This window comes from Physeter macrocephalus, chromosome 9, assembly GCF_002837175.3.
Source record: "Physeter macrocephalus isolate SW-GA chromosome 9, ASM283717v5, whole genome shotgun sequence".
Lineage (NCBI taxonomy): Eukaryota > Metazoa > Chordata > Mammalia > Artiodactyla > Physeteridae > Physeter > Physeter macrocephalus.
Window position 1 is genome coordinate 75,642,189 of NC_041222.1, and position 18,589 is coordinate 75,660,777.

An 18,589-nucleotide genomic window follows, 5' to 3' on the forward strand; every position below is an offset into this window, starting at 1 on the left:
TGCCGTGGAGCGGCTAGGCCCATGAGCCATGGCTGCTGAGCCTGCACGTCTGGAGCCTGTGCTCCGCAACAGGAGAGGCCACAACAGTGAGAGGCCTGCATACCACAAAAAAAAAAAGAAAAAAAAAAGAAAAAAGAAAAGCAATAAATAAATTAATAAATGTTAAAAAACAGAAAAAGAGAAAAATCTTTTAAAGTATTAGTAAAATTGATTAACCTCTAGATAGAATGGCCAAGAAAAAAACAGAGAAAACATAGACTAGCAATATCAGGAACAAGAGAAGGAAATGACTACAGACCTCACAGATTTTATGAATAGAAGAAGGGAAAACTACACGCAAGTATTTGACAACTTGGATGAAATGAACCAATTTCTTGAAAGATTCAAGCTGCCAGAACTTATTCACTCTCTTCTGAAAACAGAAGAGGAAACACTTTGCAATTTACTTTGTGAGGCCAATATTACCCTGATACCACAACCAGAAAACTAGGGACCAATATCCCTTATGGACACAGATGCAGAAATCCTCTGTAAAATACTAGCAAACAAATCCAGCAATATAGAACAAGAGTAATTCTTCATTACCAAGTTAGGTTTATCCTAGAAATGTGAGGCTAAGTAAGTCAACATTTGAAAAATCAATAATTCACCACACTGACACAAAAGAAAAAGAAAATCCACACCGTCTTATCAATAGATAGTAAAAAAGCATTTGAAACCATTCATTCATGACAAAAGTCCCAGGGAATCAGGAATAAAAGGGAACTACCCAGATCTGATAAAGCGCATCTACAAAATATCTACAATTTGGTGTAGAAACGGTGAACAACTGAATGCTCTCCCTCTAAGATCAGTAACAAAACAAGGATGTCTGCTCTCTATTCACTCTATTCAACAGCAGATTAAAAACATCAGCCAGGGCTTCCCTGGTGGCGCAGTGGTTGAGAGTCCGCCTGCCGATGCAGGGCACACGGGTTCGTGCCCCGGTCCGGGAGAATCCCATGTGCCGTGGAGCGGCTGGGGCCGTGAGCCATGACCGCTGGGCCTGTGGGTCCGGAGCCTGTGCTCCGCGGCGGGAGAAGCCACAGCAGTGAGAGGCCCGTGTACCGCGCAAAAAAAAAAAAAAAATCAGCCAACGCAACAAGGCAGGAAAAAGAAATAAAAGCATACTTGCCAGAAAAGGAAAAATAGGAAACTAATCAGTCCCTTGCAATGTGTGAGCTTTATTTGGATCCCACTTGAAAAAAACATCTTTTGCAAGAGAATGAGAAGACAAGCCAGACTGGGAGAAAATATTTGGAAATGACACATCTGACAAAGGACCGTTACCCAAAGTATACAAAGAACTCTTAAAACTCAACAAGAAACTGAACAACCCAAGTAAAAAATGAGCAAAAAATTTTAACAGACATCTTATCAAAGAAGATACACAGATGGCAAATAAGCATATCTGTAAAGATGCTCTGTATCATAGGCCATTAGGGGAACTGCCAATTAAAATAAGGTAACTGCGCTATACAACTACTAGGATGGCCAAACCAAAACAGATAACACTACCAACTTGCAACGATATTGAGCAATAGGAACTCTCATTCACTGCTGATGGGAATACAAAATGGTATAGCCACTTTGGAAGACAGTTTAGCAATTTCTTACAAGACTAAACATACTCTTACCATTCGATCCAGCAATCACCCTCTCCTTGGTATTTACCCAAAGGAACTGAGAACTTATGTCCAGACAAAACCTGCACACAGATGTATATAGCAGCTTTATTCATTAATGTTAAAACTTGGAAGCAACCAAGAAATTCTTCTACAGGAGAATGGATAAATAAACCTTGGGATAAACAATGGGATATTATTCAGCAATAAAAAGAAATGAGCCATCAAACCATGAAAAGAACCATAGAGGAAACTTAAATGCATACTACTAAGTCAAATAGGCCAATCTAAAAGGTTAAATACTGTATAATTCCAACTAGACGACATTCTGGAAAGAACAAAACTATGGAGACAGTAAATGGATCAGTGGTTGCTACGAGTTAGGGTAGAGGTAGAGCACATACACTATACATTTGTCAAAACACCAAGAGTGAATCTTAAACTATGAACTTTGAGTGATAATGATGTGTCAATAGAGGTCCATCAATTGTAACAAATGTACCATGCTGGGGCAGGATGTCGATGGTGGGGGAGGTTAAAGTAGGGGGAGCAGGGAACTCTATACTTTCTGCTCAATTTGCTGTAAATCTAAAACTGCTCGAAAAAGTAAAGTCTATTTTTTTAAAAGTTAAAACTACATAATAATAAATCCATGCTAACATTACACTTAAAACATTATTTTGAAACAATGGGGAAATTCTGGACTGGTGAAATTAAGACATTATTAATTGGTAAAGCAGGATAATATATTGCATTTTTTAAAGAGATCCTTAGCTTTTAGAGATACATGCTGAAATATTAAAGGATGAAGTGATATAAGGCATGAGAGATGCATCAAAATAATGGGGTATGGAGAGGGGCCTTAAGAGAAAGTACACCTGAAACAAGACTGGCTCCAAAATTAATTGTCAAAGCTGGGTGAAGGATTCATGGTGGGGCTAACTTATGATTATCTCTACTTCTGTATATTTGAAATTATCCATGATTTAAAAATTAAGAAAAAAATTATAAAGGGAGAAGAGTAACTGGCAAACTAAAATTTTATATCCAGTGCAAAATCCCTCAAAATGAAATCAAAATAGACATTTTCAGATGCACAAAAACAGAGAATTTGTTACCCAGCATATACAGACTACAGGAAATGTTCCTCAGACAGAAGAAAATGATCCTCTCCTAGATGAAGGAATAAAAAAATGGAAAGAATAAATTGAAATAAAAACCGACTTTATAAAACATTAGTAACAATGTCTTGTGTTGGAAGGAAGAAAAGAAGGGAGGAAAGAAGGAAGGAAGATCAAGTGTAGTCCACAGGCAGGTAAACAGTGTTCAACTGTTCTAAGGTTCTTGAATTAACTGGAAAGTACAAGTACTTACTGATTTAGACATTTTATAAGATGCATATAGTAATCTCTAGGATAACTACTAAAAGAATAGTTTAAGCAGCATGCATCTACCAACCTAATAAAAGGGGCAACTGGGAAAAAGGGGGAGAACAATTGGAATAATACAAAAAAATCCAAAAGAAAGAGAAAAAAGCAACATAGAAGAGACGGGAAAAACAGAAATCAAATAGTATAATGGTAAATGTAAACCAAAGGTATCAGTGATTACATAACAGACTGTGTTAAAAAGATAAAATTGCCAGACTGGATTAAAAAACCCAACTTCATGCTGCTTAAAAAAGATATACACATAAACTACTAAGGAAAAGAAAGATTGAAAATAAAAAGAATGAATAAAGATAGTCCATGCAAAAACTAACCAAATAAAGTTAGTGAGGCTACTCTAATTGACAAAGCAAACTTTTTTCTTAAACTGAACTGTACTTTATCTACAGAGTTAATTACTGCTGTACAACAAAGTGACTCAGTTATACATATATATACATTCTTTTTCATATTATTTTCCATTATGGTTTATCACATGATATTGAATATAGTTCCCTGGAAAAAGCAAACTTTAATACAAAAGCAACTAGGACATTTCAACATTATAAAGTGTTCAACTCACAAGAAGATAAAACTTTAAGTGTATATGTACATAATACAGCTTCAGAATACATAAAGCAAAAATTAAACTGAACTACAGAGAAAAACAGACTAATCCAGAAGTACAGTAAGATATTTTAGCATATTTACCTCAGTAACTGATAGAATAAAATAGGGCAAAAAAAAAAAAAAAAAAAGATATAAAAGCTTTGAACAACAAAATGAACTGATGACCCAACTGGCATGTATAGAACACTGTACCCAACAACTACAGAATAAGTATTCTTTTTAAATACATTTACAAAGTTATATACTGGGCCATAAAGCAAGTTGACATATTTCAAAAATTTTAAATCATATGGAGTATGTACTCTAACTACATGCAAATTAAACAGTACCTTGCAATTAAACAATACCAAAAAGATGAATCAATAAAATATTAGTTCAACTGGAAAAGATTTCCTAAACAGGACACAAAAAGATTTAGCCATAGAAAAGGCACAATAAATTAAACTATCATTAATAGAGTAAAAAGATAAGCAACAGAGAAAAAATATCTACAATACCAAAAACCAACAGAGAGCTTGAATCCAGATTTTATACATAAAGCATGAAAATCAGCAAGACACAATCCAACTGAAAACTAGTCAATAGACTGAAATAGGAACCTCACAAAAATGAAATCTAAATGGCCAATAATACAAAGGAAGGGGACTCATCCTAATTAACAACATCAGGTAACTTTAAAACCAGTGACACACCCACCGAACAGTCCAGTATAAAGACTGTCAGGGACTTCCCTGGTGGTCCAGTGGTTAAAAATCCACCTTCCAATGCAGGGGACACGGGTTCGATCCCTGGCGGGGGAACTAAGATCCCACATGCCACAGGGCAACTAAGCCCACGCACCGCAACTACAGAGCCCACACGCTCTGGAGCCCGTTGGCCACAACTAGAGAAGCCCAGGTGCCGCAACAAAAGATCCCATGTGCTGCAACGAATACCCAACGCAGCCAAAATAAATAAATAAATAAATAAACAAAGTGGTTGTACTATTAAAAAAGACTGTTACAGCCCGTTGCAGAGGATTTGGAGCAACTGGAATCCACATATATTGCAAACAGAAGTATAAATTCACATATTTCAGAAAAACATTTCACAGTAGAAGCTGAATGTACGCTTATTGTATGACTCAACAACTCCACTTCTGGGATTTTATCTAACAAATTATGTGTTCACAGGTACACCAAAAGACATGTTCAAGGAAGTTCAAACTTTATCACCCCAAAACTTAAAACAACACAAACCCTCAACTGTAGAACAAATTGTGATATATTCAATAGACTTGTTACACACGATGACAACACATGAACTACAGCCACATGTCACCATGGATCAATGTAGAGCAAAAGCAGCCAATCACAAATGACAATAAACTATGTTATTTCATTAACATAAGTTATCATTAACATAAGTTAAAAGAGAGGAAAGGGGCAAAAACCATAGTGTCAAAAGTGAGAAAAGTTGTAGTTAAGAGGAGGTGGTGACTGTACGGGATCACAAGTGACATCTGGGAAGTTGATAATATTCTGCTTCTAACTTTTGTGCTAATAAATGAAGCTGTACATTTATGTGTGCATTCTTCTGTACTATACTTAAATTAAAATAGGTTTAAAAGTTGATTGTGAATGCCCTACACATAAGAAACAGCAGGTAGTCGAAACATAAATGACCAACTTTCCTGAGCATCCAATTTCAAGTGACTCAACTAGCCAGAAAGCTATCATATACCTTGTCTTGGGTAGGTCATCAGAAACAAATTGGGATGAATATACCCTAGTTTTAAGAGTCATAGAGGTAGAAAACAAACTTATGGTTTCCAGGGAGTAAAGGGGGAGGGATAAATTGAGACATTGGGATTGACATATACACACTACTACACATAAACTAGATAGCCAATAAGAACCTACTGTATAGCACAGGTAACTCTACTCAATACTCTGTAATGACCTATATGGGAAAAGAATGTAAAAAAAAGAGTGGATATATGTATATGTATAACTGATTCACTTTGCTGTACACCTGAAACACAACACTGGAAATCAACTATACTCCAATAAAAATTAAAAAATAAATAAATAAAATTTGTCTTGGGGGAAAAAAAAAGATACCTTAGTTTTAGGTAGCAGACCAGAGTGGCTATAAGACATGTAAATCACAGCAGGGATGATCACCCAAGAATAAGAGATGGTCATCCATGAACATCATTATCTAGCATCAAATGCTTATAGAACAGTTGTGAATAGTTTAGTTGAGCCCTTAGTAATATCTAAGGGCTGGAATCCTACTAGCCATGAGTTGTCAGTGTTAGGAAGGATAGGTGGGCTTTCTGGACAGACTAGGGGCTTCTCTATGGAATCCTAGATGCAAAAGAGTAAGATCCTATGGCACACAGTTCAAAAAGCATTTACATCCATTGCTAATTTAGCAGCTACACTGTGCCTGGAACCACACCCCCACATCATCTCATTCAATCCTCGCAACAAAATCTCAAGAAACCAAAGTCCTTAACAAGACCCATAAGAAATAAGTTCCCCCTACAGAATTACAGCATTGTTGAAAATTAACATCACTGATACTAGGATCCTCTAGCCTCATGGAACTCTTGGTTCTGAGAGGCACCTAAGGCAATTCAAAAGTATGAGTTTATAGCACTTCATGGTGAAAGTTGGAAAGCATTATGACAGAGATAGGGTACAGCTATACTTCTAGTACCATACAAAGGGAAACTGTATAATCTGACTACCTATTATAATCTAATTCTTATACAAATAAATTTTACATTTCAAACAACCAATAGCAAACAATTTAGATATTAGAACTACTCCCAAATAGACTAATGTAATATTCATTTACTCTGAGTAAATTCCCCAAAGCTTGGAACAAACTTACAAAACCCAAGGATTACGACGCTCAGCTGCCTGCCACTCCACTGGAAACGAAAAAGAATAAATCTTAGTTTTTAACTGTACCATATCAAAGAGATATACTTTCCCAAATAAGCTGCATTTTATAAAATTTTAATCCAAATATGATCAATTTAAACAATGTTATGTGTTTGTAGAAGAGCCAAAAATCCTGCGCATACTTCATATATCCTTAAACTTCTATTCTGCAAACTAAAAAAAGGCAGAGGAAATAGTTTATAGTGGCTTCAAATTTTCCAAAATTTGATCTCTAACATTTGAACTTTACTTCTATGTCTGTTTTACCTACTACACTTTTATTGAACACTACAACAAAAAATCAGAAACTAAGTAATATTGACTTAGGAAAAAAAAACAATTAGCAATCTTAAAAATTCTCAAAGCAGCTTTAGACAAGGGCAGTCCACAAACACTATTCCTCTGCAGAAACATAAAACTTATTGCAACAAATGCCTGAGTCTGAGTAACCTTAAAGTACCCTCATTAAAAAACATTGCACAGGGGCTTCCCTGGTGGCGCACTGGTTAAGAATCCACCTGCCAATGCAGGGGACACGTATTTGAGCCCTGGTCAGGGAAGACCCTACATGCCGCGGAGCAACGAAGCCTGTGTGCCACAACTACTCAGTCTGTGCTCTAGAGCCCGTGAGCCACAACTACTGGAGCCCACATGCCTAGAGCCCGTGCTCCGCAACAAGAGAAGCCACCACAATGAGAAGCCTGCACACTGCAATGAAGAGTAGCCCCCGCTCACCACAACTCAAGAAAGGCCCGCACACGGCAACAAAGACCCAACGCAGCCAAAAATAAATTTTAAAAATATATATTAAAAAAAAAACCATTAAATAAATCTTACACAAAGATGTTGGGCATAAGATAAACTAGAGACATAAGCAGATATATAAGAAAAGGGCACCTTCTTATAAATATAAAACTGAACACTCAGTCAAAAATGTTATAGTGCATTATCAATAAAAATGTAATTTCTAGGAGTTTCTATGACCTAAATCTAACATCCACAAACTAAATGTTTCACTTACACATGCTCGCATTCTTCCTTCTACTACAAAAAAAATTAAGACTCAATTCACTGGCAAACAAAAGAGTACAGGAGGAAAGAAACCAATACAAGTATATAAACTCTGAGCCAGGTACTTTTACATATTATCTCATGAAATCCTCCAAACAACCTAGTGAAGCAGATATTATATCACATGTTAGAAATGTGGCCTGTGAGGCTCTGAAGTGTAAAGCGCCTGGCCCAAAGTCAGATCTCTCAAATTCCAAGGTTCATGCTCTCTCCAAAATGCAGACCACATTTCAATATTAATAATGACAACATCCTTTCCCCACTTCTCAAAATATTAATAAACATATAAACACAAATAATCATAAATAGTGGAATGAGTTAGCTCGACACATGCCAATATGGAAAGACTGCAAAGATACAAATAAAAAGAGTAAGGTAAAAGTGTGGGTAATAATCCATCTGCTTAACAGGAATAAATAGAAAATTATATATGGGTAAATAGAGAAACACTTTTCCGGACAGAATCAGATACATAGATACACACTTAGAGTAACTTTTTTTGAACGGGTCGGGTCCCCTTATTTCATACTTTTCTACATATTTTGAACTTCCTAAAGTAACAGCACGCATAATGTATTTCATTTTCTTTGCAGACTGTATTTTAAAAACGAATAAAACCATATCCTTTATAAAAACTGGAGAGAGCTTTAAAGGCTATAAAAAAATTTATCAAAAAACATTTTACTAGTCTAGAAATCTGTATAGAAGCTGCTTAATCAATAAACCAAGCAGTCTGTGTTGTCATATCTACAGAACATCAAACTAACTCAGAATGGCATAAATTTACCTGGAACAAACCAGAGTTCAGATCTTCTTGTAATGAAAGCATTTGCAAAATAGAGGCACATATATATACATTTTATTTATGCCTATAATACGTGGAATTTGTTCGGTATGTTAACTCAGTAATATTTGCATCAAACAGATTTGGAGATCGCAACTTTAGTCTCTTAAAAAATTCCCAATCCTAATTTTAATGGGATTTTCTTTTTAAGCTGCTCAGATACAAAAACAACTAAAATAATGCCTTTAGACACTTGATTAAACTAAGAATAAACGTCACTTTTTTTCTAAGTAAATCACATTGTTAAGATAGTCCCAACTAAGTACAAAATACTGCAAATAAATCTTTAAAACACTATTTGTTCATTCACTCAATAAATATTTGCATTACTCAATGTGTGCCAAGTGCAATACTAGGCAGGTACAATGGGATTAAGAGGTAAGCAAAACACCCCTACCTTTGTAAATTCTTACAGTATGGTGGGGGGGGAGGAAAAAGTCCATATAATCACAAAATGGTATCAAGAGATTATAGTCATTGATCTAATTTAGATTGGTGAGTCCAATCAACCTTTAATGAACTGACATTTAAATAAACCCAAAGGCTGAAAAGCCAACCAGAGGAAAGTCAAGGCAGCTTGGAGCAGTGGTTAGGTGTGGGCTCCAAAGTTAGTCACTGCATTTCAATCTAGGCTCCACTATTTAACAAGTGTATAAATTTAATCACATTACTAATCTGAGTTTCGGTTTCTTCACTTTAAAAAAGAGGTAACAACAGTACATTTATCATAAAGTTGTGAAACTTAAAAAAAATAACAATAATGCAGTATGCCTTGATAAGCCTGGAATAAGTAGTTATGTTACTGTCATTAGCAGCATTGGCAAAAGCTCAAAAAGGGAAAGAGCTAGTGATAGTTGGAGGGAAAGACTTAAAAATGGCTGAAATGCAGTGAATAAAGGGGGAGAGGTAAGTAGGGAACAAAGCATGAAGACTTTATTAGCTATGCTATCTAATTCGGAAGTCTCTAACCAAATGTGGTTATTGAGCACTTGAAATGTGGCTAGTCCAAATTGAGATGTGCTGTGTGTGTAAACACACACCAGATCTTGAATACCTAGTATGAAAAAAAAGTAAAATATCTCAATTTTTAAAATATCAATTACACGTTGAAATGATACTTAAGATATACTAGGTTAAATAAAACATTTAACATTACAATACCCAAATGATAGAAACAACCCAGTGACACTGACAGCTGAATGGATACACAGAGTGGGTATATACATACAATGGTATACACATACAATGGAGCATCATTCAACCTTGAAGAGGAAGGATATTCTGTCACATGCTACAACATGGGTGAAACTTGAGGACACCACGCTAAGTGAAATAAGTCAGTCACAAAAGGACAAATACTATGATTCCACTCTTATGAGAAACCTACAGTAGTCAAATTCACAGAGATCAAAGTAGAATGGTTGTTGCCAGAGGCTGGCAGGAGGAGATAATGGGGAACTATTGTTTACCAGGTACAGGGTTTCAGTTTTTCAAGATGAACAGAGTTCTGGAGATGGATGGTGGTGATGGCTGCACAAGAATATGAATGTATTTAATGTCACTGAACTGTACACTAAAAAATGTTTAAGATGGTAAATTTTATGTTCTAAATATTCTAATAAAAATTTTATTTTTGAAGTGGTTGAGAAAACTTAAATTACATATGTAGCTTGCATTTTATCTCTATTGGTCACACTGTTAAACTTAAGTCATGGCAAAATTTTCCAATGAAAAGGGTTTTGAGGAAGTGTGACAAGATCGACATCCAGTAAGCCCTAATGCCCTAAAGGCAGGGGTCAGCAAACTTTCTGTAAAGGGACAGACAGTAAATGTTTTCAGGTCTATGGGCCACATGGTCTGTCCTGAAAGCATAAATAATAGAGACGTGCATGGGCATGGTGGATTTGGCCCACTCTGTTTGCTGACACCTGCCTTAAGATACCCACTGTAAGCAATGGCTCCTACTGGCTCAGACTGCTGAATTTTCAAGAATCGTGTAAGCCAGTTTAGTACCAGTAGCCTAAAATCTTCCATGGTTGAGAGGTGTTTACAAATGGAAATCAGCAAGTACAGTAAATCAGTGCTGTTTTTTCCCAGTGAACTAGTTGATGAACATTTACCAGCACACCCTACTTTATGTAAAGAATTAACTTCTCTCCTATGCATTTAAAAGTATATTAGCTGCAAACTGACAAGTCATTCAAATCCCTGCTGTGCTCTGTGGTTCAGATGAAGATCCTCAGTTAAGAAAGGCTATTCTAGAAGAATTGTTGCAGTAACCAGAAAGAGGGTGAACACCCTGTGGCAGTCAAGAGTGGTGAGCTAAGGGGAGAGCAGTTTAAAACGAAGCCGTGAGAGGAGGGCTAGAAACCAATGAGATTATGTACACACTCAGCCATCCAAATCCACAAATGCAGAGGGCGACTGTGGAACTTGGAGCATTTGTGGGTTTTGGTATCCACAGTGGGTCCTGGAACCAATCCCCGGCAGACAGAGAGGGACAACTGTACTGCACTCAGTAAAGACTGAACAACTGGTAGTAATTATTAATTACACATTATCATGCATATGACAGATTCATTTGTAAACAAATATTTAGTGAACCCATACTATGTGCTAAGCTCTGGTAACAATATATTCATTTGTAAACAAATATTTACTGAACCCATACTATGTGCTAAACTCTAGTAACACAATAGTGAACAATCACAGATCCTCTCTAACAAAAAAATAAGCATTAATCAAATAATCACATAAATACAGACTTTAAATTGTAATAAATTATGACCAAAAACTGGGTGCTGTGAGAAAGTACAATGGGGAATCCCAACCAACTCTGGAAAATCAGCAATACTTCTTTGAGAAAGTGACCTTTGCACTGAGAATGGGCAAAGAGTGGGAGGCATTCCAGGTAGCAAGAACAAACTGCACAAAACTCCTGAGGCAGGAAAAAAAATGTGATTAACAGATCAAGGAACTAAGAAGTCAATAAAGCAAGAGCCAAGGAGGAAAGATGGTGTCAGAATGGAGACATAGGATGGAATCTTATCACACAGGGCCTCATGGCCACATTATATAAGTCCAAGATCAATGGGGAGCTGTTAGTTTTATGTAGAGAATAAAATGATCTGATTAATATTTTTCAGAGATTGCTCTAGCAATTAATGGGGGAGACTGACCAGTAGGCTACCATAGTTTCTAGGCAAGAAATAATGGTAACTTACTGAAGTCAATCCTCAATCTTTTTTTAAAAAAATTAATTAATTTATGTATTTATTTTTGGCTGCCTTGGTCTTCACTGCTGTGCATGGGCTTTCTCTAGTTGCAGTGAGCAGGGGCTACTCTTCATTGCAGTGCGCGGGCTTCTCAGTGCGGTGGCTCCTCTTGTTGTGGAGCACAGCTCTAGGTGCGTGGGCTTCAGTAGTTGTGGCACACCGGTCTCAGCAGTTGTGGCTCACGGGCTCTAGAGCACAGGCTCAGTAGTTGTGGCACACGGGCTTAGTTGCTCCATGGAATGTGGGACATTCCCGGACCAGGGCTCGAACCCGCATCCCCTAAATTGGCAGGCGGACTCCCAACAACCACTGAGCCATCAGGGAAGCCCAATCCTCAATCTTAAAAGTACCTACGTAATCTATTAAATACTCCATTGCAGCAATTTTTGGCCTCAGGACACAACTCTTACAAATTTGAAACCCCAGAGTTTTTGTTTATGTAGGTTATATCTATTGATATACTAGAAATTAAAACTGAGAAATCTTTGAAAAATTCATTCAAGATAACAAACTCATTACATTAAATACCTTTTTTATGAAAAATAACTATTTTCCTAGTTTGAAGAATAGCACTGTTTTAAATTTTTGCAAATCACTTTAGTCTCATAATTGAAGACAACTGGATTTTCACATTTCACATCTAAAAGATTCTGAAAAAGTACGTTGCTTGTTTGTGAGAAAATTAGAGTGAAAAACACAAATAACCTCTCAAAACTATCATGAAACTAGTTTTGATCTTATGATACTCCTAGAAGGGCCCTAGGGACTACCCAGACCATATTAAGAACTGCTGCTTGAGCAACAGAAAGCCAAGCAATCACAGTAAGGTACTTCACAGCAATTAGGAAGGTTACAATCAAAGACAGACCAATAACAAGTGTTATACACAATGGAAAGTGATTGGAATCCTCATGCACTGCTAGTGGGAATAAAAATTGGTACAGCCACTTTGGAAAATAGTTTGGCAGTCCCTCAAAAAGGTAAACAGCTATCACATGACCCAGTAATTCAACTCACAGGCATACGCTCAAGAAATATGAAAACATATGGCCACAAAAATAAGTATTCACATAGGCATTATTCATAATGGTCAAGAAGTAGAAACAACCCAAATGTCCCTCATCTAATGGAAAAATAAAATGTAACATATATATCCATACATGGGAATATTACTCAGCAATAAAAAGGAAGTACTGATACATGCTACAACATGGATAAATGTTGAAAACATTATGCAAAGAAACAAGCCACAAGTTTTCAAAATCTTGTGTGTATTTTACCCCTACAGCACATTTCAAATCAGTCTAGCCACATTTTAAGTGTTCAACAGTCAGATGTGGTTGGCGGCACCACTGTGGACAAGAGTTCTAGATCTACCCTATAAAGTATAATTTTAAATGATGTTTGTGATGATGACACTGACGCAATGTAATTTCCCTTATCAAGGAAAGATTCACTTCTATTCAATACATAATATTTACGTTATGTCTAAGTATGTTAGTATTTTTCTAAAAGATTCAAGTGACAAAGATATTTTCTAAAACTAGAATATACACTGCCTGAATAGTTCAGGTGACTGCATTTCAAAATCTTACGCTATAATCTAGAGAGCCACAAAATCCCAGAACAATCTAGTTAGGAGCTAGTATACAGAACTGCCCTTCCACTCTCTGCACTAATTTTAACCACTCACACACAGACAACATTCCTCTGGACTTCATCTTGTTTGTTGATACTTAGAAATCCTCAAACTGTTTCCAATAGAAAATAATGAATAATTAATAGAAAACATAATCTCATACACAGGGACTTTTTGTCATTACACGTTTTTAAAAATCTATCTACTTATATTATGAAAACCCTTATTAATGAAACCACCTTGGAACATACATAGTGAAGTTTATATTCTAACTACCTTTAGTTAGAAATTTAAACATTACTCAACCGATTCTGAGTACGCAATGAAACATAAATTTCACTTTAATTTTAAAAAAGTATAAGCTTTATTATCAATCGAACAAGTTAAAAATGTTAAATACAAACTGTATTAAAGTATCTTGTTTCTGCCTGTTATATACAAACAGAAATTGAGGGAAAAATAAGAAAATTAATAACCACTTTCAACTTTTTTTATACCTAAGATTTAATATAATTTCATCAATTATTAGAACATGTTCATATAAATACTATTTCAGCATAATGTATTGAGAATTTACATTATATAGAAAGTGAAAGAAATTTTAAATTGCAGAAAATGGGATTTGCCTGATAGAAAGCCTAAGCTTTCAATATTATCCTTTTGTAGGTCTTTTGCTTACCCTCTTTACCTCTAAGATTAGATAAGAATTTTCTGGACCAAATACTTCCCAATTTTTTACTAAACATTTTTAGTGAAATCTCAATGTCATTAAGTTTATTTTAATGACAAATTTTAATCTGTAGCAAATAGTTTAAATCTGTGAAACCCTTAGAAAAAATTTAAAATTATAAAATGACAGATCTTTTTTTGTGCTTCAAGTAGAATTTTTACAAACCATGTGAAAACTACTTTTCTTATTCTTGTACATTTTTCTGTATGTTCTTCCCCTAACAGAGCCCACAGGTAGTTCAATTTGTCTTCTGGTTCTTGATGCAGTGATGAGCTTCAATTTTTATCACGTTTTCTGCTTCAACAGAAAGTATTCGTCAAAACAAAAATTCAACTGCCATGAGAAAAAGTTTCTACAGAGAGACTTTAATTTTATCTATTAAAATTTTACTTTGGTTACAGAGGAGTAAAACTAAAACTTCCAAAGAATTTGAAATTCTAGTTTCACCATCACAAAAAGTTAAAAAATCCTCACAGATAAAAGCATAATAAACTGAACTAAATGAATTCTTCTATTTACAAAATATTGACTTTATTTCTAATCTTTTACAGTAAAATGCTGAAAGCAGCCAAGATGGTGAAGACCTGAACCAGGAATCCTAGATAGAACTATGGGCTCCAAAAGTTAATATGGCTACACACCCACTAAAAAAAGACTGATACTATCAAATGTTAGTAAGAATGTGGAGCAACGGGAATTCCCATGCACTATCAGTGTGACTGTAAAATGGTACTAGCACTTTTAAAAAACAGTTCCTTATGAAACTAAACCTACAGCTACACTATGACCCAGTCATTCCACTTCTAAGCACTTCTAACAGGAGAGATAAACGCATTTGTCCAACAATACAGATCTGTATAAGAGTACTCATAGCAACTAACTGGAAAGAGCCCAGGTGACCCTCAACAGGAAAATGGATAGATTATGGTGGTATATTCATACAACGGAAGACAACACAGCAATGAAAAGGAAAGAACTACTGAGGATACACGAGTCTTAAAAACACTAAGCTGAATGAAAAAAGCCTTTCCCAAGAGTACATACCATATAATCCCACTTATGTGAAATTCTAGAATAAGCAAAACGAGTCCATGGAGGAAAAAAATCAAAACACTGGTTGACACAGGGGAGTGACAGAACTGACTGGAAAAGGGCAAGAGGGAACTTTCTAGTTAATTACTAAGTTCTACAACTCCATTAGGCTTGGGATTAAACAGGTGGATGTATTTGTGTAAACTCATGGAATGGCAACCATGCGCATTTCACTGCAAGTCAAACTTACGTAAAAAAAATTTTAAGTTAAAAATTGAACTCAGGTTAATGATATGCACATTGCTGAAGTGCTTTTTAAGGGTAACATGTACTAATACTTGCAACTTACTTTGAAATGCACCCAAAAAATAAAATTGACTGATAAATTATTAATTGTGCGATACAGCAAATAAAGCAAAACGCTAATTGTAGGTGACGGACACATGGGTGGGTGTTCACTGCACAATTATTTCAATTTTCCTGTATGTCGCAAAAATATTAAAATGTTAAGGAAAATTTTTATAGGAGAATTGAGAGACCAAAGAAGTGATTCAATAGCTGGTCAAAGTTTCTCACTACACACCACCTTTCGGAATTACATTTAAAAATACCCCAATCATTTATTATTCCTAGGGAAATCTGTAGGTACATTTCAGGAATTTTTGCTTCTTCATAAACTGTTCACATTGCCTGAAATCAATTCAATAATTAGGGCAATATCCTGGGACGTATACTCAACAACAAACTAAAACGATTTGTTAAATTCCTCAAGATTATTAACTACAAAATTTGTATTCCTGAACAGATTTTAAGCCGTAAGTTACTTTTCATTTTTCTCCAGTAACTCCAATTTCGTTCTCTTTTATCCGATTGCAAGTGCTAGTATCTGAAAAACATAGCTATCCCTCTAAAATGAAATAAAATCCTCCCCAACGATTAGCACCTAAGGGATAACAAATATACTTTAAAAAGAAATCCAGCAAGTCGTCACTGAAAGTCATCCACCTTCCTCCTTAAGCCTTGTACTATTAAGATGAGGCTGAAAACAATTTCTACATAATAGTTAATTTTTTCTTTAAAGACTAGAAAGTGAGAAAGATTTCAGCAGAACTAAGTGTACACGTGATCCTCACCCCCCAAAATCCACCTTAACCCGCAGGCAGGTAAAACAATGAGCACCCCCCCTTTTTTTTCCTTCATGAGACAAAACCGCGGACTAGGATAAGGCAAACCCCCGCCCAGCCTCCACCCCGCCTGGAGCCAGCCGGCGGGTCCCTTTCCTTTGTGAAGAGCCGGAGGGAGGCGGCTGGGGGCGGGGAGCTGGGGGAGGCGGCTGGGGGTCTGCGGACGCCCGAGCAGGAGGAAGTCGTTGAGGGAAGCGGCGTCGCCCCGTACCGCAAACAGGCCGCGCGGCCCCAACACAAACCTCTGCGGTGTCCCCAAGTGGAAACCCACGAACCTGGGTGTGATCTAATTTGGGAGGAGACCCGGGAGAAAAGCCGAGGGCACCTCCGGGGACGACCCCCTCCTCCCAGGCCCTTGCAAAACCTTCTCCCGCCGCGGGACGAGGTCCTGCCGCCATCCCCACCCCGCCCCGAGCCTCGGGCGGCCCTCACCTGCTGGACGGAGCTATTCTCGGGCACTGCGAACTCCTCCTTCTCCTTCGGGGTCTTCACGGTGACTTTCATGATCTTGGGTTCCGTGGAGGCAGCGGCAGCGGCGGGGGCGCCGGCACCTTCGGCAGCGGCGGCGCTTTCCTGGGAGCTCGGAGGGCCGCCGCTTTCACCATTCTCGGCCATGGCGGCGGCGGTGACTCAGGCGCGCAGGAGGGAGCGGGCGAGCGAGGGGGAGCCAGGGGACGCCAGAGCCGGCCAGCCCGAGAAGCGGAGAATGTGGGGCACGTCGCCTCAGTGACAACGGGCGCAAGGCCGCCCTAGCGGGCGAGGGGGCCGTGGAGCTTGGCGTGGGCTCCGGCGCAGGCCCAGGTCGGGCGCTCAGCAGCCGCCCTATGCTCAGTCGCCACTCGGTCGCAGCGACATCCGCAGCCGCCGCCGCTTCCTCCTCCCCGCCCCTCCCCCCACGTCCCTCCGCCGGCGCCGCGCGGGGCACGCCGGGTAACGTGGCTGGCGACGTCGCCGAGTCATGCCTGGCTGCCGCCGCTTGGAACTCTGGCCGCTTTTCTTTCCCGCTCCATTGCTCAAAGCGTAGGCGCGTTCAGAGAGAAGGACTAAAAACAAAGTGGGGCGGAAGAGGTCAGTCCATTCCTTTTTACCCCTTTACCAAAAAATGAATTTGCGGCTTCTGGGAGGCACCGTAAGGGCGCACGGGGATGACGTCACGGCTAGCGAAATTACTGGAAAGGGGGCTCGACCACTGGGCGCTGCGGTCGGAAATGCGCCTGCGCGCTGGCGGGCTAGGTAGTTTCTTCCACCCAGTCATCTCACCCCCCGCGGTTACGGTGCGCACCCACTCCGCGCCTGTGCTGGCTTCGCATACCCCACTGGGAGGAGGGTCTGAAACAAATGCCCGCGAGGTTTTTGGTGGTTCATTTTTAAATGTGCTTAAGTTTTGCATACTTGAAAAATTTTGAACGCTTGCTCTTACAGTCCGGTGCGCCGGAGGTGAAAGGTTAATGGAGGAAAAAAAAAAATCCTCATCATAACGAAGGGAAAATGGTGTACGCGCCTGTAGGTACCCTGCGCAATTCCGCGGAGTCATTGCTCCACGACCAGAGCTTCCCACCCTCGGGTCAGCCCGGTTTGGTCAGGTGATCAGGCCACCTGTGTTGACAATGACCTCCGCTCCCCCGCTGACAGCCCTGCTAGCCCACCCCTGAATTCTCTGTGAATACGGTCCCTCAGGATGTTTGGGGCAGAAACAGGGTACCGAAGGAGTGCCCACCCAACTGGGACAGTTTAATGTAGCTGAGGTGTTTATTTTATATTCTATCAAGTTACTGCTCCATTTCAGACTTTAGGTGGCGTTAAAGGTAGTTGTTCAAAAATTATTATCGATGTAGTATGGGTATAAATAAGAAACAGGAAGTTAATTTTCCCGTAGAGAATTATAAATTTTAAATGACTTCGTCATTTGCCTTTAAAGATGACTTGCAAGGAATGTACAACACTGGACCTGAACTTTATTAACCAGTATTGCAAATGTAAACTCTTGACACCACACCGTGACCCAAATATGCAAAGGTACACGGTGTATTTCTGTTCTTAAACCATACAACTGTGTTCTGGCTATAAATACTCTTGCATGAAGACCACTTTTTAGCAGATCCATTTTGGAATCTGGGTCTAAGAGAAGTTCTTAAAGTATAAATTGCAATATAGACA

At 38.3% G+C, this 18,589-nt stretch overlaps 1 protein-coding gene across 2 annotated transcripts in view; it reads right to left on the bottom strand.

Moving 5' to 3' along the window:
- Nucleotides 1-17,274, bottom strand: part of UBQLN1 (ubiquilin 1) — a 43,839-nt gene extending 26,565 nt beyond the window's left edge. The window contains exon 1 of one of the 2 annotated variants that reach the window (XM_007114322.3): nt 16,865-17,274. In XM_007114322.3, coding sequence (XP_007114384.1) covers nt 16,865-17,047 — 183 coding nt within the window. In that variant the 5' untranslated portion in view covers nt 17,048-17,274. The remainder of the gene's footprint in view (nt 1-16,864) is intronic. The other variant, XM_007114321.3, reaches the window with a different exon arrangement.
- Nucleotides 17,275-18,589: the final 1,315 nt, after the last annotated feature.